At 38.9% G+C, this 23,143-nt stretch overlaps 2 protein-coding genes across 3 annotated transcripts in view; one reads left to right on the top strand and one right to left on the bottom strand.

The window, feature by feature from the left end:
* BZW2 (basic leucine zipper and W2 domains 2) overlaps positions 1 to 15,007 on the bottom strand; it is a gene marked incomplete at its 3' end in the record, with an annotated part of 53,747 nt that extends 38,740 nt beyond the window's left edge. Inside the window, exon 1 of one of the 2 annotated variants that reach the window (XM_084229910.1) lies at positions 14,885 to 15,007. Of the gene's footprint in view, positions 1 to 14,868 lie in introns of both variants that reach the window. The other variant, XM_084229911.1, reaches the window with a different exon arrangement.
* Positions 15,008 to 15,583: 576 nt separating this feature from the next.
* ANKMY2 (ankyrin repeat and MYND domain containing 2) overlaps positions 15,584 to 23,143 on the top strand; it is a gene marked incomplete at both ends in the record, with an annotated part of 29,062 nt that continues 21,502 nt past the window's right edge. Inside the window, 2 exons of the mRNA XM_084230927.1 lie at positions 15,584 to 15,650; positions 22,620 to 22,684. Of these exons, the coding sequence (XP_084087053.1) occupies positions 15,584 to 15,650; positions 22,620 to 22,684 (132 nt within the window). The remainder of the gene's footprint in view (positions 15,651 to 22,619; positions 22,685 to 23,143) is intronic.

Here is a 23,143-nt window from a genome sequence, read left to right as displayed (position 1 = left end):
CCCTTGGGCATATACATTCCCTTTTTTGCCCTTATACTTTCCCCAGATGGAATCTCTCCCACATTCTTCCCTGCCCCCACCAACTGACCAGGCTTATTCAAACTTCCAGATGGTCTAATCTTGATGTCATTTTTGTATCAACATTTTGAAAAACACAAACACATACACACTACACATATTGTAGCCTATTTTGGTTTTTAGAAAACTCATTCTTTCAAATATAAAAGAGTTTTTATAGTAAAATACCTGAAAACTTCTGCTCTAGATAAGTTAAGACCTTTAGAACCGTTGTTTACAAGACAACACGATTGCAGTAATGATTGTAAACATATAATTCCAGTTGTAAATTACAAAGACTTAAAGGAAATGTCCAATACTTAAATGTCTGGTTGTAGTTAAATATATTTATTAATTTATCAAGTATTCTGCAGAAAGCTTATTGTGTGTCAGCATTATACTAGAGCAATGGTCACAAGGGTTATTTTGTTCCCCATCCTGCACCACCTCACCCGCATTCCAGGCCATTTGGCAATGTCTTAGAGACATTTTTGTTTGTCAGGCTGCGGAGGTAAGGGGGGAGAATGAAGAAATTTTGCTACTGAATTCTACTAGGTAAAGGCTGGGATGCTGCTAAATAGTCTACAACGCATAGGAAGAAACCCCTCCCAACAAAGGATTATCTGATATAAAATTTCTGTAGTGCCAAGTTTGACAAGTACTACATGCAATGGTGGGTAGAACCAGAGATGGTCCTTGCTTTCAAGAGATGAAAACTGTGCATATAATTCTAAATATACCAGAGCAGTGAGCAGGTGGATACTTTACTGAATGACTTGATTCTATTTGCCAAACACTGATGTCAATTTAGAGAAAACAATTTATCACTGAGAGGCTTGCCATAACTAAATCAAAAGTACAATTAGTATGTACAAAATAAATACTCTTCCCAGTCTTTGATACTATTAGATGTATTGCTGTGTGGATATTTTCTGTGATATTCTGGGGGAAAGTGGAGGATGCAATAATGTGGAATTTGAGGAGGGAGGTAGGAGACAAATTTTTCCCTTTGCTTAAGACTGCAATAATGAGAATAAAAAGACAAGGAAAGGTGGAACCTTAAAATACAATGTTATTGAAAAATTAAATAGTGTAATTTTTATGACTTGTAGAAAACAATTACAGGCTAAGTAGAAACAGCAAAAACACAAATTCTGTATACATGACATAATTTTAGCTATATAAAATTCACTAATACGTAACACAGTCAACATAAGCAGTGGGTTCAAGCAGCATTTTACTCTTCCTAGCTTAAACTTATCATATTTTATATATGTATATGCATATGTTTTATATCTATATCTATATATTTATATATATAAATATCTATATAGCCAGTATAATTAGAAAATTGTATGCTTAAATGAAAAAATATTTAACCTCTTCCAGCCTTTTGGAATTAATTCCTAAGTTCAATCAAACTAAAAATAGTCACAAGAATTATTATTTGTTCATAAGAGAGACATACCACAGAAACTAAATACCACTCTCTACTCTTAATCAAATGACATAAAAATCACCTTGGAGACAATTCTGGCTGAACTTGAGATAATCTGAGCACCAAAATAATAAAAAAAAAGCAACGGATAATATGCCATTGAATAAAAAACAATCTGTAGATCTATAAACATAACTTTCATTTTAGAGAAAGCAAATGTATCAGTGCACAAGGGAAAAGGGAGTAATTGGGCATAAGGGAAAGGTTTTCTTTCAGTGGAAAAATAATAGAGAAGGAAAGGAGTTGGAAAATCAACATTTTGCAATTATCATACCAAAAATTTGATTCTTATAAGACTTGCCAATGTGCTAAATCTTGTGTGTGTGTGTACGTGTGTGTATACACATGCGCATGCCCAGGTAATTGCAGGATATTAGCCTCAAAGCATCTTCACATAAATTGCACAAGGAAAATTCATAACTGCACAATGAGAAACAAGGTAACACCTTAACCAAAAGACAACCAGTACCACTAAGGACAAGATATCAAAAAAATGCATGACTTGAATCTAATCACCCAGAAACAAATGTGTATCTAGGGGCACTTACCAAAACAACTGGTCTGTGTTCTTTTTTTTTTTTTTTAAAAGATTGATTTATTTATAAATACAAGAGCTGGGTACAGGTCAGAGATGTGGAGGGGTGAGAGGATTCACCAGAGACAGAATGAGGAACAGAACAGGCAGATTGACTGAAGGGAGCAGCGGGTGAGTCAGGAGAGGTCGGCTGCACCATGTGGGTTGCTCCCTGGCTGGCCTGGAATTGAACTCACGCTGCAGAGGCTACAAATTGCTTCACAGTGCGGTGTTTAACCCCTTGCGTCACCTGGGAAGCCCTGGTCTGTGTTCTTTAAAAATGTCAAGGTATTAAATAAACAAAGAATAAAGAACTGTCAGATTAAAAAAAGCCCAAAAGGACATTACTAAATGCAGTTTGCAATACTGGAGTGAGTTCTGTATTGGGGGAGATAATATAAAATACATTACTGGGATAATTGATGAAATTGGTGTATAGACTATAGTAGGAAGTATATAACTAAGCTAAATTCACTGAATTTTACTACTACATTGGTTCTGCATGAGAAGTATTTTATTCATAGGAAATACACACAAATCATATGGGATAAGTAACAAGAAGTAAAGAATATACAATCTACTCTCAACTGGCACAGAAATCAAAGCAAATCTCTATGTATAGGACCATGGAGCAAAGGCAAACATTGGTCTTCCTACATATTTTAGGAAATGAAGTTGGGCAAGAGGAACAACTTACGGAGGTAAAAAAGCCCACAAATCTGAACTGGGGTGGGGGGCTGAGGGTGGGGTGACTACATTTTCTGGGACTAACAGGAATAAAGCTTGCCACAAAGAAATATAAAACTTTCTATATTTTTCAGAATTTGGCCAGCTATGAAGTAGGAAATAACCTTGCTGTATTGAGCACACAATCTGGGTGGGGGAAGACTCAATTCTTGATTTGAAGATGTTTATAATACATTATTCTGGTTAATGTATTGCCTTGTGTTTGGATGTCCTGGGTACAAGATGACTTTTAATGCCCTTACTGCTACATCAGAGGAGGGGGTTCTTTATTCTTCACATTCATAAACTTCAAAAGTCCTTGGCATAAGTGAGCTATGAATTGCTTAGCCACATTCTACACTACCTACATTATTTCTGCCATGGGAATAGTCTTCTACATTACAGCCTTGATTGAAGAGAAATGCAGAAGCATGTAAAATGAGACTAAACATTACAAAAAATCACCATTATGGAAAGAATAAAGTTAACAGCTAAATTAAAAATATGTGCAGGCACACAAAATAAGACATGAGGTGTTTAAAAGTAAGTTCTAACCACTAATTTAAAACAAATACCTAAAAGAAAAAATTAAGATTCCTGAACAGAAAAGGTTTTTAATGTTTTAAAATAAGTCTTATTTTTCTATATAACCTAATTAATTAAAAATACATATTCCAGAAGTTACCCATCAAATTAATTTTTCTTCAATACAGGATAAGTATACATTAAACTAATATTGGTGTTATGCACCAAACTCCCTTTTGATTAATAAGTTTATAAACTCCTTTTAGAATTTTCTCTACTCTACAGGACATTCTTTCCATTATCTTCAGTGATGAGAAATGTAATTGTTTGGTGGAGGATTTAATTTTCGGAAACCACCAGAGGTAACTCAGTCTAATCTGCTGCAAAAAGACATTTTGAAGTTAGTCAGTATGTGTGTTTCAACATATAACATACCATAGACTCCTAATGTATGCTCTTTTTGTGCATATTTTTTAATAAAATATTGAATCAAAAATAAAAAGCTGAGTAGTAACAGTACTTTTAAAGGAGTAAGCCTGATTTTTGTGTAAAGCATTCTAAGGCGATAATGTACTTTTCAAAAAGCAACTTAAAATATTTATTGGTCAACTGAATTACCAATAGAGTAAATATATACCCTCATAAGGTGATGAATTCTAGGGTCCATACTTACCAAGTTATGGTTTTATATTTTCATTGTTTATTTATCTCATTAATATGTGGTCACACAATTTATGTATTATAAAGCATACCACTTGACTATTTACTAAAGACATAAAAAATATTAATACCTGTCATAGAAAAAATGTTTTAACACAAGTCCTTAAAAATCAAAGATTATAAAACCATGCACACTGTTGAAAAATTAGAGGAAAACATGGAGAAAAAGTTCCTGTATTTCTGATGTTCACTAATGACAACTGAACACATATTAACATATAGTATAATCCTCCATTTTTTCTGGGGGGGGGCATACATACTTATAGAAAAAATCATCTTTTCTAAGATTACACCAATAGGCATATGTGCATTTCGAAAATGAGTTGAATATTTATGTTGAGTATCTAGTATGTGCCAGACCTCTATCAAACATTCCATGCAGCCTCACAAACATTCACTTGTAACACTGATGGAGGATGATAAAATGGGGAAAGGTATGGATATATGGGGGCAGACAGCACATGGGAAGTCTGTACTATCCTCTTAATTTTGCTGTGAACCTAAAACTGCTCTAAAAAAAAGTCTTTACAGACAGGGAATTGTGTTAAATGCTAGAAAATAAGTCAGTAATTTACTGAAGTGAGTTTTATTAGATAATACTGATGGGAGACTTTGACTACTAATTCAAATGGGAAGTTTGAAGATAAATGATTAAGGAAAGGGGCATTAAAATGTGTTCCTCTCTTCACAGTATTTTATTTTATTTTTATTTTTATTTTTTTTTGCTTGGAGCAACATCATGTCCAAACAGTAATCTATTTTCAGTTAATCAACAAAATAATCATCAAGTATTTACTGAATAACTACAAAATGCTATGGGATGTACAATAGATCTATAGGATAAGGAGTTCAGAAACTGTCTTCACAGTACTTTAATCAAGGAGAGAAAAAAAGAATCTTCTAGGAAAAAAAACACCCTACGTTGGCAATCAGCAGAGAACTTTGCTTTTTATCAACTGTTTAAAAAACATGGTAATGGACCTTTAAGAAACAAAAGGTGGTGATGGGCAGGAGTTATAACATATCTCCTCAATGTTGAGTTCTTTCAACTAAGCTACTTCTGCCTCTATCCTCCCAGGAAGGAACCTTCTCAAGCTTATCAAGCCATGAAGTTCTATTTAAAGGTACACATACACACAGTTATATATGATACACACACAGAGTTATATATGATACACACACAGTTATGTATGATACATGTGTCTATTTCATGAGAGCCTAGGACTTATTTGGGACATTATGCTATGTGATGGAACAGTATATGGAACTATATACTCCCCGTCACAATTCTATAGGAGTGAACCACATAAAAAGAGAAAAAACAAAGACCACTGCAAACTATAAACGCTCTCAATATACTTTTGAAAAAGAGTGAACCACATAAAAAGAGAAAAAACAAAGACCACTGCAAACTATAAACGCTCTCAATATACTTTTGAAAAAGGTTCAGCCATACAACGAATCATTCCTTTGTAGGGCCTCCCTGGTGGCTCAACAGTTGAGCGCTGGGTTGTGAAGTTGCCCGCAGCCTTTGTGGCGCTGGTTCGATCCCCGCTGCTCCCCGGCCACCAGAGGAGGGTCCCACATGGCGCACAGACCTCTCCTGCCGCTCGCTGCTCCCCTCAGCAGTGTACTTCGGTCCTTCTGCCTGCTCTGCTCCCCGCTCCTCCGGCTCTGGTGAATTCTCTCACCCTCCTGCACTTCTGACTGTACCCAGAGCTTGTATAAATAAATAAATAAATAAATAAATCTTAAAAAAAAAAAAATCATTCATTTGTACTCACATGAATGTATCAAAGATACATCTGGAACTAGTCAATAGGAAGCAGCAGGGACCTATTAGACAAGTTGCATGATGTTTACTTTCTAGCATAAGAAGCTTTGATCCACACAAAGCTGCATAAACATCTGGCATTGAGTTAACAAGAATTCAGTGTCCAGTATGTTAAAATACATTACATGATGCATTTGAGTTGCAGTTGTGTTTAGCAATTTTTTAATAATTAAATGTGCTTTTACTTTTTAACTTATAGCTGGTATCTGTGATACCATGGAACACTTTGAAAATCACAGCTCTAAACCCAGACCCTCATCAAACACCCTGGTAAGCCTCAGAGATATCTCAACGGTTGCCTGAGGTCAAGCGTTCCATTCTCACATTGGTGATACAGCAGATATCAAAGGAGAAAAATTCCAGCCCATCTGGTAACTTACATACATGGGAAGTCAAGGCTAGAATCTGATCAACTCAGTCTTTACTGGATGTCCTTTCAACCAAAGTCACTGCATTCTGACAGCTAGCTTTTTCATTATTTGCCTCATAGATTTTATGGTTTACAATTAGAGGAAAGCATAAATACTAATTTTAAAGTCTAGTTCAGCACTTGGATAAACTGAATTAGCATATGTTATCTCCAAAATGCCAAACAGTTCTTGGAATTTTATTAAGGAAAAAAAACTCTTAGTTAGAAGATTTAACAAAAATCCTGCCACTTAAGGACATAAATAGTAGGAAATTTATGGCACCATGGTTTCCAGTGCTACAGGAGTCTGTTGTCAAACTGTTTCCTGTGAAGGTTTAACTTGAATAAAAACACAATCTTCACACTCTTAAACACCAATGCTACATCCCTTTCCTCTAGCCAGCAGTTTCATCTGTACCATCAACTCGCGGTTCTCCTTCCTGTTTATAGTAACTTCATTCTATTATATATACCAAGAAAACATGTCATGTTCTTTTTTTCTTAGAAATGATCGTAAATCCAGCAAGCCATCGAGGTTAGTTTGAAAAAAACTTAAAGTCCTTTGTGTTACTATACAAAGAAGAGGAATGCAATAGAATATCATAGTGGCTAATGATACATCCTTTAGGGTACTTGAGTTAGTATCCCTAATTATTACTCACCCCTGTGTAGTGGTTTTTTTTGAAATTTATTTAGAAGTCCTCACAAAAAAGGACATCTAATAATTATTTTTAAAGTCCTCATCTAACAAAAAATAATTTGAGACATGATGCAAAACCATAATTCTACATCTTACAGATTTAAATTGTTTTCCTATCAAAATACTCATATTTCTATAATTAAGAATTCAAGTCAAAGGATTATACCATCTTTAATGTTAATGTTGATTGCTATTTTTTGTATATGTTACTGTATTTTTGTTCTTTTTTGATATAAATTAATAATAAAATCAAAGGATACACCTGACATTAAAAATTTATAAAGAATGAAAGCATTGTTATTTTGGCATTTGCCAAAAGAATGGTTCATTCAGTGAGTTTACTTAAACCTTTATTTTCAAAGTGATAGTTTGTAAGTAAGACTATCACAACATTTTTGGCTCTCTTCACTTAGCATATGCTAAATTTAGAACAGGTCAAATCATTCCACTTGGCACCTAACTGCCCTAAAGATCTTTAGCTAAGTCAAGAAACACAGAGCTTCAATACAGAAATCAGAGTGCGCTAAGAATGAAAAGCATTTTTGTACAGGCTTTGCTAATATAGGTAGATGTTTTATATATATATTTTTAATTTGGAACTTATTTTAAATTCATATTTTTTCCCTAATAGATTCAAAGGAAAAATGCTGTAGAAATGCCTAGTGACAACTACAAATCTGCATTAAAATAATACATGTAATTCTAACTATTAAATTCCTGAGGTAGATCTCTCAGGTTTGATTGTTTTAGCAGTGTCTTTATTTCAATTATCAATAAAAGTATCAAAAACACTAGAGCAGATCAATAGAAAAAAAATCAAATTGAGAGAATGATGAGTACTAAAATCCCTTTAAAATTAAATGTGGATCAGAGATTCAAAATAAATTTCACAAAGAATTTCCTACTCATTGTTGAGCTGTTTTGGATATTTATTCATATTCTAACTATACTGAATGAATCGGAAAACATTTTGTATTCAAAGACAATAAATACAAATTTTAAGTGTATTTTTTTTTCTGATTTCTTATGTCCATTATCAACTTTCCCGCTACTACCAATACTGAAGATACTGGTTTATAATTTTTAATTTAAACATGGAGTACCACATTTTGTAAATTAGTGAGATAAAGAACACATCATCCAAGTGTACTTTAAAATATAACCTACTTTTAAGATTTTAAAAAGTTGGCATATTAAGGAAAACATACCTTAGAATGAATCAGTGTCAGTATGGTCAATACTTATTTTTCAAATATTTACAATATTTTATGATAGAGCTGTTTTCTTGAGGGTTGTTCTCACTGGGCAGCTATCCATTTTCTGGCTCAGCTGCCCATATATTCACCAATTCTTTCAGACTCATTTTCTCCACGAATCAACCTTGCCACTGAGTTCCACACATTCTGGATCCACATTTGTGTTTGCAAGCTCTAACTGGGGACTGGAGAAGGTTTTGTTGAGAGGTCATTTGAGTTGAGAAGGATCTGAATAAAATTTGATGCAGTAAAAGATGGAAGAGGGTTTTCCAGGAGCAAGGGAGGTTGGGTGGATAACAACATTGTTTAAATAAAGCTGAATGATTGGCAGCCAGACTGCAGGCTAGGAAAGTTGTGAAAGGTGCTTGCTCTGAAAGGCTGACAAGAGCAGGGTAGGGCTAGATGATTACTTTAGATCCTGTTGTTTTAGGGAATGCCCTCTTCTCCAGGAGCAGAGTATGAAACCTCAAAGACAAAGACTATGTCTTATCCTCTGCGATTCCTTGAACATAACAGATGCACACCAAGCTCTTTCTTATTTACATAAAAAACAATGCAAATCCTGAGATAAAAATTATTGGAATTATATCTTTTAGGAAAAAGTCTCTCTTTAAAAATAATTTTTATCTTCCAAAATGTAGGATGATGGCTTATGGGTACATATGCATGACTATACAATTTTCACTTTGAAATGATTTAACAAGGAGGCATATAATTGTGTTATTCATATGCTTCCCAACTGTACAAATGTAACAGAATTGGTCCTAAAAATAATGCTTCATTTTTATATAACATTTTATAGTTCACAGGGTATCCTTAAAGATCCTCAAAATCACCCTGTAAGTTTGATTAGTATCTCTATTTTTCAAAAAATGAAGAAACTAAAAAGGCAAGGGAAATTGCCTTGAAAAATCACAGAGGCTGGAGGTTGCAACCAGGAGCCAGGTCTAGGGCCAGGCTTGGCTGTGTCTTGGGACCATCCACAATCATTATCTCCCAGATCAGAAGAGGCTGCTTAGCCGAGCAGCTTTACTCCACAATCAAAAGACCAGGAAGAGAGTTTACCCAGAGGCTGATGAGTGTAGTTTGAAGAGCAGCTTTGTCTGTTGGGTCTAACAAAATTTCACAATAGATAACAAAATGACAAGAGAGAATAATACCAATTTTCTAGCTTTGAAGTATTTATTGAGAAGGTAAATGATACCCTTTTCCTTCTGATGTAGAACTAGCTTTCTATTTTTAATTACTGGAACAGTTTTATTATACTCAGAAGCACCAACATAAAAGTTTTAAATTCCAGAGTGATATATCTAAAATAAATATGCAAACAAAACAAAAAATAAATAAAATAAATACGAGCTGAAGTTGGATATAAACTAATGTGTGCTTTGACATTATCTGGCATCGATAGTAGACTGGCTACATTGTCCTCAGACATTGTTAAGACTTGGTTTTAAAGCTTTATTACAAACTGAAAAAAAAAATAAGAAAAAAAAGAAACCTTCAAAGTCTAGAAGACATGTTGTAAACGAAACAAAAAACTACACATTGGCCTTTGGGGAAACGTTAACATTTAATAAGTCCAAACTATATAAAATAAACAAACATAAGACATATATGTTATGAAGTTATAAGGTAAACAATTCTGAAAAGGAACCTTGCAGATACAACCTGCTACTGACTTTCCTACATTAGTGCACTTATCCTAATAATATTGATACTATTTACAACACTTTTGGTATGCTTTTTGGAAATGACTTCTGGAATGAGGTAGTTTATGAAACACAGAAGAAAACCAGTATCTTCACTTCATTCACATCTTGATTTTCTAAGTTAAGCTAAATATATGTGCACCCCTTGTTCAGACTTGTCTACAGATTACCTTTTCAGTCTCTAAAAATGATGAAGGTTTGCTGCCAGTAAGATATTCATAAGCCTGTGACACAAGCACTGAGAAATGCCACCTACCTTTTAATTTTGTGGAGAAGATAAAATGTGATGTGAACAGTTTATGGAAGTGCATTGTTCATGAGACAGTCTTTTGCAGATTTAGGCGTAACTGTTTTAACATTCAAATGAATTGCATAAACTAAATTCCAACTATAGAGAAAGATCTTTTGTATTCATGTTGATTTTCTTATATTTTGTTAAAAAAACAAGAATTTCTAAAACTGCAATACTTTCAAAATTTCCTTTTCAAAATTTCATTACAGAAAATTTCAAGCATCTAAAAGTAGAACAGAATGAAGAAATCAATGTACTTATCACCCAGTTTCAATCACTCACAACAGGCAACTTTGTCTCATTTATACTTTTACTCAGCCCCTGTCCCTCATTGTCACACATTATATTGAAGCAAATCTGATGTCATGATTATTCCCTCCTTTAATAATACATTTCTAAAGAGCAGGGATCTTTTAGAAATATAACCATAATTTTCATAGCTGAAAGGAAATATTCCTTAAAATTAAATCTCTTACTCAGGAAATGTTACTTAAGTCTAAGAAAAGACAAATATCAAGGAAAAAAAATTCCAATAGCTCTGAGTCCCCAAAATTAGCTATTCCCCTGCAATAAAAAGGAAACAGTATTCTCTTGAAGCAGAGAACTGGAGGTCAGGGGCTTTAATGGGGAATTCAGAAATGGCATTCAAATTCTGTAACATGTAACATGCACAAGAGCCTTTTTTTTTTTTTTTTTTTTGGTTGATAGCATTTATCAGAATGTGAAGCAGTTTGAGACCTAAAACATTTAAAGACCTTCTGCCCTTGGTTATGAATTTGTGTGCTTATTGTCACATCACCTCACACTGCCAGGAAGGATTAGTCAAGTAGGGAAACAAATCCACCTAAAATAATGTAGAGACCAAACTGAATTGAACTCCATATGTACTGAGCATACCTGAGGTGCAAGGCCCTGGATTACAATCTGGAGAAACAAAGGTAAAATAGACCTAGTGAATTTATAATCTAGTCAAACTAACAAAATGAAAAAGATCTTGATTTAGATATTGTCGATTCAAAGCAAAGAAGCAATGATGCTAGTTTCGGGGAGGAGACAGTAGGCTCTTAAGGGAGGAGAGATATGGAGGATGTCCATAATTGTTCCAGCAACTCCTTGTAAATATTTTACTTATCCCCCTTGCTGAGGGACATGAATAAATGAGTTTATTAGTGTCTGTGCTTCCCTCACCAGCTGGGGTGGAAGAAGTAATCCTGAATGTTGGAGGGAAGAGGTTACATTTAAGCAGTATTGTGAGTGTCAAGCAGTTCATCAGATCTGGGGTGGAGAAAGACTCAGTGAAGAGGGAAGGGAGGTCATTCCAGGAAGCAAAAAACAGGAACAAAGGGGTGGAAATTACTGGCAAGTTAGGGAAACAGCAGAGTGGTGCCTTAAAGCAGAGCCTGTGGGAGGGGCTGGCTGACTGGAAATGCTGGCTGGGACTAAAACTTGGAGCCTTCCAGGACCTGGGTCTCTATTCTGTAGCCAGTAGAAAGCCATTGACCTGTTGCAAGTCAATCAGTTTTGTGTTTATAGAGTATGCCTCACCCTTGTGTGGATGATAATTGTTCAATGTTTACTGGACTGGCAATTCCTTGAGTTGGTTGGATGGTGTGAGGTGAGAGAAGCAGGCTAGTTAGGAATCCACTGCAACAGGTCAGGAGAGGTCTAGGGTGGTGCAGCAGAAGAGAGATGAAAGGGCACAGAATTTCAGAAATTATTCTTTGAAAGAAGAAAAAAGAAACAAAAGAGACCAAAACATAACACAAATTCCATTACACAGAGGCAAAGTGTGTGTTAGGATGCTCTCATTTCTATTACAAAAACAAAGAAACAGTGGTAATACGCTTACAACACATAAAATAGTTCAGGGTGGATATGAGAGAAATAGAAGCCATGGTTTTAGGGCATGAAAAAGGGATTGGCAAAAGAAACACAAGGGAGATTTTTGTACCTCTGGCAAACTGAACCAAATGAAGTGTTATCTCTTGGCTGAGTAAAAGAATACATAATCCTCCCCATTACTGCCAAGCACTGAGGCAGAGAAAAGCAGAAAGAGAAAAACTTTTGGATACAAATCTAGGTTCCAAATTTGATACTGACTCTACCTAACTGCGGGAGCATAAGGCAAATTAAGTTCCTTTAGTTTCTTTCTTTTCATTTGCAGAAATAGGAATAACACTGGAAAATTGCTGGATCAATATAACAATTAAAATAATTCCATACAAAGCATCTAGTAGAATATCTAGCACAGACTAAATACTCAATGAGTAGTGTCTATTTTATTATCTTTTTAATTTTTATTTTATTTTTTTATAGAGGCATGTTTTATTTATTTATTTATTTATTTATTTGTTTGTTTGTTTTGTTTATACATGCACTAGGTACAGTCAGAAGTGCGGGAGGGTGAGAGAATTCACCAGAGCCAGAGCAGGTAGCAGAGCAGGCAGAAGGACCGAAGTACACTGCTGAGGGGAGCAGCGGGCAGCAGGAGAGGTCTGCGCGCCATGTGGGACTCTCCTTCAGTGGCCGGGGAGCAGCCGGATATCGAACCGGCGCAGCAGAGGCTGCGGGCAGCTTCGCAACCCAGCGTTCAACCGCTGCGCCACCGGGGAGGCCCAGTGTCTATTTTATTATCGACAAACTTACTTGATTTGAATACATTCTAAGGATAAGAAAAGTCTAAAGGTATAGCTCATTAGCTAATCTTTTCCCTATATAACTATTTAAAATGTACAAAATGATTGATGTGATCCATCTTATGAATACTATTCATTATATATGTTTCTAGAAATTTAAGCTCATTTATCTGAATTTCTAAGGAGAGGTTAACTTTTGTCTTTAATGTCACTGACCACAAATTTATTAAAGTAATGTATTCACAGAGGACAGCAGGTGCCATAAGGCCTCAAGAAAATAGATAATAAGTTACCAGCCTTGAGGAACTGACAATCCCAGTGAGACAAACAGGTGTGACCTTCAAGTAACCATGGCCCCAATTTGGCAGAAGAGATGGAAATACTGGCAACGACACACCCAATTGTGGCCATGTATTTGGTGTAAGATGGTAAATCACACATGTTAAAGGAGGTTACTCTGTAAGCACTGCCTTAGGTTTCTTCTGTATAATACTGTTGTAAATCAATTGTAACTGTGGCAGTAACAGCATTCTGTGTTACAAATGATTGTCCACTCTCAAAGCCATACTCTTGTCTGAACAGCCACACCATTATTAAATCGTCAAACAAAAGTTTCTTTGTTATACACTGAGATGAATAATTTCAAACCATTTTCATGCGAGATGTTCTGGCTCAGATCTGTCCCAGCCTCTAAAGATGAAGCATTAGAAATGAGAACAGCTGGAGTTTAGGAAAGATTTCTGTTAAAGGCAGGAATAACGATGAACATATTCCAAAATTTCAGAAGTGTTAGTGCTTCAGGGAAAAAAACGAAGGCATAAGGCCAGGGGAAAATGCATTTCATTTCATATACAGCACTGTGGAGAGTGGTGGTGTGGATGCTTAACCAAAAACATCTAGATAATTATTCAAATATTTCTTTTTGATACACATGGGTCTTGGGAAAAACATCAGTATTAATCTGTACAAAAGCAAGTTAAAAACGTAAACACTAATTTCTAAGGAAGCTTTCAGTGACGCCGTAAATATGGATGCGCGCCCTGGAGGAATGACTGACTTCATATTAGCAAGGAAGTCTTGTTTCTAAGCCACAGGAGGGTATACACTTGTTCTTACACCTTTAGCTACCTATGGTCGAAGCTCCAGGTCGCTCACAGAAGGTGAATAAAGACTGGATTAAGAGGCTAATCTAAGGCTATATATAGACAGTAAAACTAATTTAATCTCCGCCCTTTCCTCTCCCCTCCCAATTTCCATAAATCTCAACATCTGAGTTACAAAGAGACTGGCGAACTCTAGCAGAGTGAGGCGGCCCATTCTCCTCCCCTCTCCCAGGCCGTCTCATAAGCGGAGTATTAGTCTAAGTGTAAATTTCCTCCTTAACATCCCTAACAGGCTGCGCAGGGCGAGGAGATTCGGTCGTCTTCCACAGCTTCCACAGAGACCACTGGAGATGACAAGTAGTGATTTGGGGGGCAGGGGGAGTGAGAAGGGCTGAGGCTTGCCAAAGGAAAACTACCTTCCCCCGGGAGTATCCTCGTCACGCGCTCACCTAGCTCGTAATGGGGAGCTCTTCTCGCCACCGCACCCCTAGCCCAGCCATCCAGCCCCAGTCTCTCCGGGAGCCGAATCCGGCGGTGCCACGCACCAGATGTGCACCCGCCACTTCCCACCGCGTGGCCGGCCACGGCCCGCACACTGGCCGGGGTCCGCCCCGGCGGACCAACGTGGCGAGTGCTAGCTAAGTCTTCCCTCCGGGGCACGGATGCCGCGGCACAGGTACGGGGCGGCGAGGAGGCATCCCCACCGAGAGGCAGGAAGACGCCCCAGAAGGCACATGCTTCCTCGCCGCCAGCTTCGGCCCGGGTGGAAGCCCCCAGCAGGACGGCGACCGCGGCTCCCGCAGAACCCCCGCTAGCCCTGCCCCACCTGGGTCGCGCCTCACCTGTCTGAGGAGGTAGCGGCGACGCGCGAGGCTGGAGGCTGCGGCGATTCCGGCAGCGGCTGGAGCGGCTGCAGCAGCGACGGCGGCAGACAATGGAGGAGTGAAGGACAGACACATTGACATCGACACACGGAGCCCGGCGCAGCCCCGCCTCCCGCACCGCCCCCGCCTCCAGCCCGCCCCAGGCCCGGGCCGCGCCACTCTCGGGGAAAGGGGGGGATGCAGCGAGCGTCGGAGAAGTCGACACCCCCTCGACACCAGACCCAGACACATCCATTCCGCGGAGGGACTAGTGAATGTTTCCTGGGTCCAAATGTCTGAACCTGACAGGATACGGGTGGCGAACGTGCAAGAGGAATTTAATCCCCCCCTCCGCGGGGCTCGAGGTGGTGGCGCCTCCTCGGGCAGTTCCAATGGGAGGCGCGGGCTGCCGCCTCCTGCAGCTCCTCCTCCCGCTGCCGCCAATGCCGCGCCGGGGGCGGGGCCTGCGGCCGGGCCTGCGGGGACGGCCCGAGGCTCGCCGGAGCTCGCCCGCTGCTCGCCGGCCCGGGAGGGAGAGGAGCCTTTAGCACTTCCGCGCCGGGCTCCTGGTGTCCAGGTCTCGAGGTGCCCCAGTGCGGCTGGCATTGCTCACGCTGACACGTCTTTTCTTTCCAGCACTTGTAGAGAAACAGAATAACCTTCAAGCTGGCGGGAGCAATGGTTCACATAAAGAAAGGCGAGCTGACCCAGGAGGAAAAGGAGCTGCTGGAAATCATCGGGAAAGGTAGGGGTGCCGCACTGGCACCGGGGCTCTGCCAATCTGACCGGGGGCGGAGAGGGGGGGTGTTGGGGGGGCGTGGCGCAGTCGGGGAGGCGCCCCTTGGCCTGACTGACCCCCGGGCTGCAGTTCCGCGAGGTTAGAGCCTCCCCCGCCCCCCGCCCCCCACCTCCGGGAATGAGCGTTTCTCTCTGGTCTGGGACCCGAGGCGGGCGTAGAGGTGGGGAGGGCGAGGCTTTCAGGGGGATGAGCACAGGTTGCGGCGGTCCGTCCTCTGAATCAGCTCTTGGAAAGATACACATTTCCAGGTCCTGGCTCCGATTATAATTAGCCTCCCCCGGGTGTGGGCCCCAGAATATACATTCTTCAAAACGCCCCTGATGATTTTTACTACGATTCGTCTTGGCCACAGTGGCCTGGTAGTTTTAGGCTCTTAGACGGGTGTCTGAGGGCCGTTTCGACTTCCGGAGGCCGAAAGATCTGGATCCCTGGGATGTCCCCGCCTCCGATTGGGGGTGGAAGGAGCTCCTAAGGAGAACGGTTCTTTAGAGGAGCGCAAAACTAGGTCTGAAATGCGCTACGCTGAGCCCTCTGCGTCCTGGATCTCACCGGCTTCTTTTTGGGAGCCTCTAGAAGCCGCAGGATCCCGCAGAGATGCTAGGAGGTCGGCGTGGCGTCCACGCCCCTGGATGCACTGAGCACTGCTGGGATCGCCTTATCGCGCTCGTCCGCACTTTCCTTTTGACTCTCCCAGCTTTAGCCCCACTTCCGCCGTGGTTTTAGGGAGCGGGACACAGCCTTCTCGGGACGAACTAAAAACCAGTCCCCCCTCCTACCCTACCCCCCCCCCCAGTCCCGGAGTGGAAGAGTCCCAGAGGAATTCTTTGCTAAGTCCCGTTACCTGGCAGGTGACATCAACGTGACTACGTGGCTTCTGCACCGTGACAGCGCGGGGAATGGGGTGCATAAGCTGCGGGCATAGTTAAATGTGGTTGTTTCAAGTTCCAGCAAGAGCTGGCTCCGTGTGCTCTCGCATGGCCAAGAGGGCAATCACTGCGGCACAAAGGCTTCCAAGTTTCCCGTCTTCTTTCTAAGTAGCCAGACTCAAATCTGGACTTCCAGCGAGTCAGGCAGTTTTATTCTTTATACTGACAAGGAAAGTTTAAAGGAAAAAAATAATGGAATTTGAACTCAACAAATGCTGGTGAACTGACTCCTTGCCATTCTGATCTCAACACGTATAAGTTGGTCACAGCTATTTATATAAAATCAGTGTCCTTTGCTTAGAATTGTGGAATTTTGAATTGATGTTTTTGTTTGTTCTGCACCGTTCTGGATAACCTATTTGGCATGGGTGTCTTTCTGTTCTGCCTGTCACCCTGGATAATTTCTCCCTGCCTTTCATGACTCTAGGATTGAGTTCAGCAAACATGTGAATCCCAGCTGTGTGCCAGGTACTGCGTTGGGCAAAAAACAGACAAATGATCAATTCACACTCCGCCAGAAATACAGATTGTTTTTATTCCGTCCAGAGCTATGCTGTTCTCTCAAAAGTCTAAGCTAGTGAACAGCTTTATAAAATGGGTCTCTGAAAGGGTGAGAGAGTGTGTGTGTGTGAAATCCTTGGATATAATCTTAGGTGACCACCATATTTTATTTTGAAGATTAAATAAAACACTGAATTTATTCTGGTTAGTGCTGTACTATTTCTGGGCCCATAACATGCATCAAGTTGCACTTACTACATTTCACTGACTTAATTAGCCCAAGTCTATGAGAAAAGAATGCGATACATTCTTTTTAAATATTTATTTTATTTATTTATGCATACAAGAACTGGGGATAGGCCAGAGGTGGGGGTGTTGGTGAGAGGATTCACTAGAGACAGAGTGGGGAGCAGAACAGGTGGATCTACTGAAATACACTGCTGAGGGGAGCAGCAGGTAAGACAGGAGAGGTCTGCTTCACCATGTGGGTTGGCTCCCTCCCTGGCCTGGGATTGAACTCAGGCAGAAAACTCAGGCCTCAGTGGCTGGTGATAGCTTGATAGTGCTGAGAATTTAACCCCTGTGCCACCAGGGAGGCTCTGATACATTCCTTTTAAATGAAGATCTGTGAGATATCACAGTACTTCTCAAAGAAAAGAAATGGGTAATATGAGGAAAGAACATAGCTAACATTTTTGAGTGTTATTATGAGCCAGTTATAATTTTAAGCTCTTTAGATGTATCCATTTCATCTCGATAAACTAGGAATCATGTTTAAGCAATAACATGAGAGAGCATGGGATGGTAGTTAACCCTAAAGATCTGGTTTGGAATCCTGCAGTCATTTGGTGATGTAGCCTTGGGCAAGTTACTGTTTCTGAGCTTCAGATTCTCCATGTGAAAACTGGTTCCCACATCGCAACATTGTTATGAGGATGAAATGAGTTAGTATATGTAAAGCATTCATTTATTATGCATAAAGCATACTATTTATGTTGGCTGTTAATATGGTAATCTCCACTTTATAGACAAAGATACTGAGATATTGAGAAGTTAGGTAACTTGTCCAATGTCACTCAGGTAGTAAGTTGCAGGGCTGAGATATCAACTGGTCCATAATCCAAGAAATATACTGTACTTGAAAACAGGCTAACCAAGTGATGAAACCAGCCCCAGGTAGCAGTGAATCCTATATTCACCTTGAAAGGCATTGTAATTTCAGCAAAACATAATCTGTCAAGTGATATTGATTTTAAGTTGAACTGTAATGATTTTGTACTTTTGTGTGCATTTAATTTGTAAAATTATTTGGTTTAGGGCCTCCCTGATGGCGCAGCGGTTGAGCGCTGGGTTGCGAAGCTACACGCAGCCTCTGCAGCGCCAGTTCAATCCCCCGCTACTCCCCGGCCGCCAGAGGAGGGTCCCGCATGGTGCACAGACCTTTCCTGCCGCCCGCTGCTCCCCTCAGCAATGTACTTCAGTCCTTCTGCCTGCTCTGCTCCCCGCTCTGGCTCTGGTGAATTCTCTAACCCTCCCATGCTTCTGACTGTACCCAGTGCTTGTATAAATAAATAAATAAATAAATAAACAAACAAATAAATCTTTAAAAAAAATTATTCGGTTTATCGTTGAACAAAGGTGATCAGCAAAATTTTAGATTTGTACTCAAAGCCATTTTTCAAAGCATGTTAGTGGATAGAGTTGTTATTTTTCCCCATTGGCACATTTCTCAACTTCGAGAAGTGCTACATGAGTAGTTTTAGTACTTGGAACTAACAATTTTCAGCCAAGTCTGACCTGTCATCTTATCTTATCTAAAATAAACTTATCAAATATTTGTGTGTCTCCCTTTTGCTAGTCACTGCCCTCCAGAAGTTAAGAAGACTATAGGTGGGAATTACAGACCAGAGCATACAGCTCATTGCTTTTGGATACTTTTAGAACAGTTCCTCCTGAGTGAGTTCACTATTCTATTGATATGGTCTTGTAAATTCTTAGATAACTAATTTTTTTGCAGTGTTTCATAATCCCAACTTAAGGTCATTTTTGCTACAAAGTCTAAAAATAGTTTCAAGTAGAAGAACTTTCAGAAAACTCATGGTTAAATTAAGTTTCAAAACATGTTATAATTAGAAGTCATTAGTTTTAAAATATAGCTGTAACTTTATATCTGATTAAGCCAATATCGACATATTATTCTGTTAAAATTTAGAGATTTTAAATATTTTTACACATAAACATTACAGCAACTAATAAGCCAAACAGTTTTTAAATTCTTAACTTGCACATAGTCCTTAAAGTAATCTCTTTTAGGGGATTCCATTAAATAATTATTGAAACCCATTCATATCCAGATCGCATGGTATTCTGATGGCATACTGGGAGACACAGATTTGTTTCTCCCTTTTTGTTTATTTTGGCTACATTTGCTGGTTTTCAACAGAGACTTAGAGTCCCAATCTGTATATTAGAAATGTCACAATGGATGACACTATGCTGTTCTGAATATAAAATATCTGAGCATTGAATATGTACTAAGGATTTCCTATATGCTCCACATTAGGACATGTTCTATGTACTCTCCAGAGTCCCCTGGAATGGGTACTACTATCTCTGCTTTCTACATGAAGAAAATGAGGGGTTTACAGTAATTGTTCTATTCATGGTGATTCTGAAAGGGCTACCATACAGATAGAAGAAAGGGTAATAACATCGTGAGAACATCTCTCTTAAAATTATGTCTTTGCTAAAATGCTGGTCCATCCAGTTAAGTTGATCAGTCCTACCCTAATCAGGTAGGTTAGGTTGTGTATATTCTTCTTTGGTTTGAATAACTTGGAGAAATTCTCAAAAGGGAAAACAAATCATTAAACATTACTTTCATCATTTATAGGTCTGTTAATTTTTGTCTTCAATGAAGATTAATGGTGACTCATTTCATATTCCCTTTATAGTAGTGTATTTCTCCATCTTAAAGAGTTTGTTAAATCAGATTTAACTCCCTTCCCAGAGAAAAGCAATTTATCTCTTAAACTTAATTGCAAAATATGGTTTGAGAGTCTGCAATAGACAGCAAGGAATAACAAAAAATAAAAATCTTTCTGCATAAGCCATGTGTTTTATGTTGCTGGACTATTCCCAACCTCCTATAGTTTCCTACTAATGTCGTTAAGAGCACCAAATTAGAAATCATTGCAAGTTTTCTCTTGGGGCATTTTGCTCGTTTATTATTCAAAATATTTTCATTTTCTAGAAACTCAAACCATTTCAGAAAAACTTTCTCATTCTGGTTTCTGCATTTCAAAAGACTGAGATTCAGTGTAGTGTGACTGCACACCACATCTTTTTTTTTTTTTTTTTCTTTTTTTTTAAGTTGCTCCCTTTCTGGACAGATTTAACTTACATTGTTGGCCAGAATCATTGACCTGTTCTCTAAAGTGAGCCAAATGTTTATGACTGTAATTCCCTTCCTCCTCCTAACATGTAGCAGGTTTTGACTTGCTCATAATCCCTATTGTATTCTCACTTTACTCATTAACATCTCCTGGTCAATGGAAAATAATTTCAGTTATTTCTCAGTGGATAATAAGATTCTGCTGAAGCTACTTCCTCAAGTGAATTCAGGGTGTGGGTTGTTGTTTTTTTTTTTTTTTAAAGATTTATTTTATTTATTTATACAAGCACTGGGTACAGTCAGAAGCGCGGGAGGGTGAGAGAATTCACCAGAGCCAGAGTAGGGAGCAGACAGGCACAAGGACAGAAGTACACTGCTGAGGGGAGCAGCGGGCATGGCAGGAGAGGTCTGCGTGCCATGTGGGACCCTCTTCAGGGCCGGGGATCAAACTGGTGCTTCAGAGGCTGTGGGCAGCTTCGCAGCCCAGCGCTCAACTGCTGCACCCCCAGGGGAGGCCCTATTTTTTTTTGTTTGTTTGTTTGTTTGGTTTAATTCCTCTACAAAGATGTTTGAGAGTCTATGAGAAGTCACAGATATTTATGATTTTCTATGTAGAACTTTCTTCCATGGTCTCAGGCTTTCCCTTCTCATTCTGCAGCTATCCAGCCAGTTATACCAATTGCTCTCTGTTGGAGTACAGGGTCAGAAAAATGCACTATTTACAAAGTAATTGCTATCATAATCCAGGAATTTGTAGTTTATTTACTTGACATATCCCTAGTAGAGCTATTTTTTTTTTAAGATTTATTTATTTATGCATACAAGAATGGGGAAACAGGCCAGAGGTGCGAGGGGTAAGAGGATTCACCAGAGACAGAGGGGAACAGAACAGGCAGATTGACTGAAATACACTGCTGAGGGAGCAGCGGGCAAGTCAGGAGAGGTCTGCTGCGCCATGTGGGTTGCTCCCTGGCCAGGGATTGAACTCATGCTGCAGTGGCTGCGGTAAGCCCCATGGGTTGCGTCTTAACCCCTTGCGCCACCAGGGAGGCCCCATCTTTGTCAATAAAAGAGACATTTCTGTCTCCCCTCTATTGCTGAGGGTCATTGAGGTGACTTACCTAAGAAGCAGGTCAGGGAGAAGAGAAGCATGCTAATCTTTATTCTACATATCATCTTTAATTCCCGAAGACTAGCAGAATTCAGCACATTCTGCAACCGTAATTTTCAATTTGAGGAGAAGAAATAATTCCTAGTTGGGCATTTTTCTATTCTTTTATGTCTTTTGTAGGGAAGAGGCTTATCTCATCCTTTCTCCCTGAGAACATCCAATTTCATTGTTCACTTCCCAGTCAAATCAGAAAATTTTTGGCAGATTGTATGACTGGCTCTTATTAAAGATGATAATAGCAACATTCTCTTCTGCAACTAACTTGCCTCTGTCAGTATATGTAACAGAAGACCGGAAAAACCTGACAGTTATAGCCTAATTACAGCTTATTTCCAAAGTTACAGAGTGCTGACCCTAAGGTTTATATTAGCTGACTTTCAGTATGAGACTGAATATGAACCATAGGGCACTTTTATGTAGTACCAGACTTTAAAGATGTGTTTATCTGTGCAGTTCTAAACCAAGCATTCTATTATAAGCATGCAATCAATTCACAGGGCCTAGTGGTGGCAACATATATAAATACTGACTGTATTTTGAACTCCAGTTATTACATTGACTGGAATTTACGTTTTAGATGGTGGGTCGGACTAGATGCCCTTTAAGATGTGTTTCAGTATTCTGTCTTGTCCTTTGTGGTAATTGTGTTACTGCCAAAAAAAAAAAAAAAGTGTGGACAATTTAATATACTTTAAGGCTAGTGAAAGTAAAAACAGTATGGAGCTCTTTTAGTTTCTTTGAACCTATTGGTCTGGGTAAATATGTTATGGAGTACATAGTTTGTGATTAGATGCTTTATTTCTTAGTAAACTAACTAGTCTTGGTTTTGTAGATAACCCTTTAAAGTTTGTTTCCTTGATCTTAGATTTTTTCCATTTTAATGATAAATACCTAAATAACTTTATTTTATCTTTTTGTTAAAGGTACTGTTCAAGAAGCTGGAACATTATTAGCCAGCAAGAATGTCCGTGTTAACTGTTTGGATGAGGTAAGATTTTTAAAAATTTTACTACATACAAGAATGGATAGTATACAAAATCTAATAGTAAGAGTTTGTTTTTGCTCAAGTTAAATTAATCTCAAAACCAAATGTAAGCAGACATGTAAGCAAAAGAAAAATAAGCATGTAAAAACCATGTTTAATTTTATTATTAATCAAATAAGTGCAAACTAAACAAAATATATTTCTTATGAAGTATGAGAAACAAAGTTCTGTGTGGTAATAGATTAGATGTATATTGGCATCACATTTTGGAGACAATTTTAGAATATGTGTCAACTTTAAGTGTACATATATTTGACCCCAAAATTCTACTTTCAGGGAATGTTAACTAAATCTAAACTCAATTTTCCTGAGCAGTTGCTATGCAAAATATCTTTCTGAAATGATAGGAATGTCTATTCTCAGCCATCCAGTATGGCAGCCATTAGCCATGTGTAGTAGCTA

The sequence above is a fragment of the Talpa europaea genome (assembly GCF_964194135.1).
Source record: "Talpa europaea genome assembly, chromosome: 3".
NCBI classification, from domain to species: Eukaryota; Metazoa; Chordata; class Mammalia; order Eulipotyphla; family Talpidae; genus Talpa; species Talpa europaea.
This window is presented reverse-complemented; position numbering and strand designations above follow the sequence as displayed.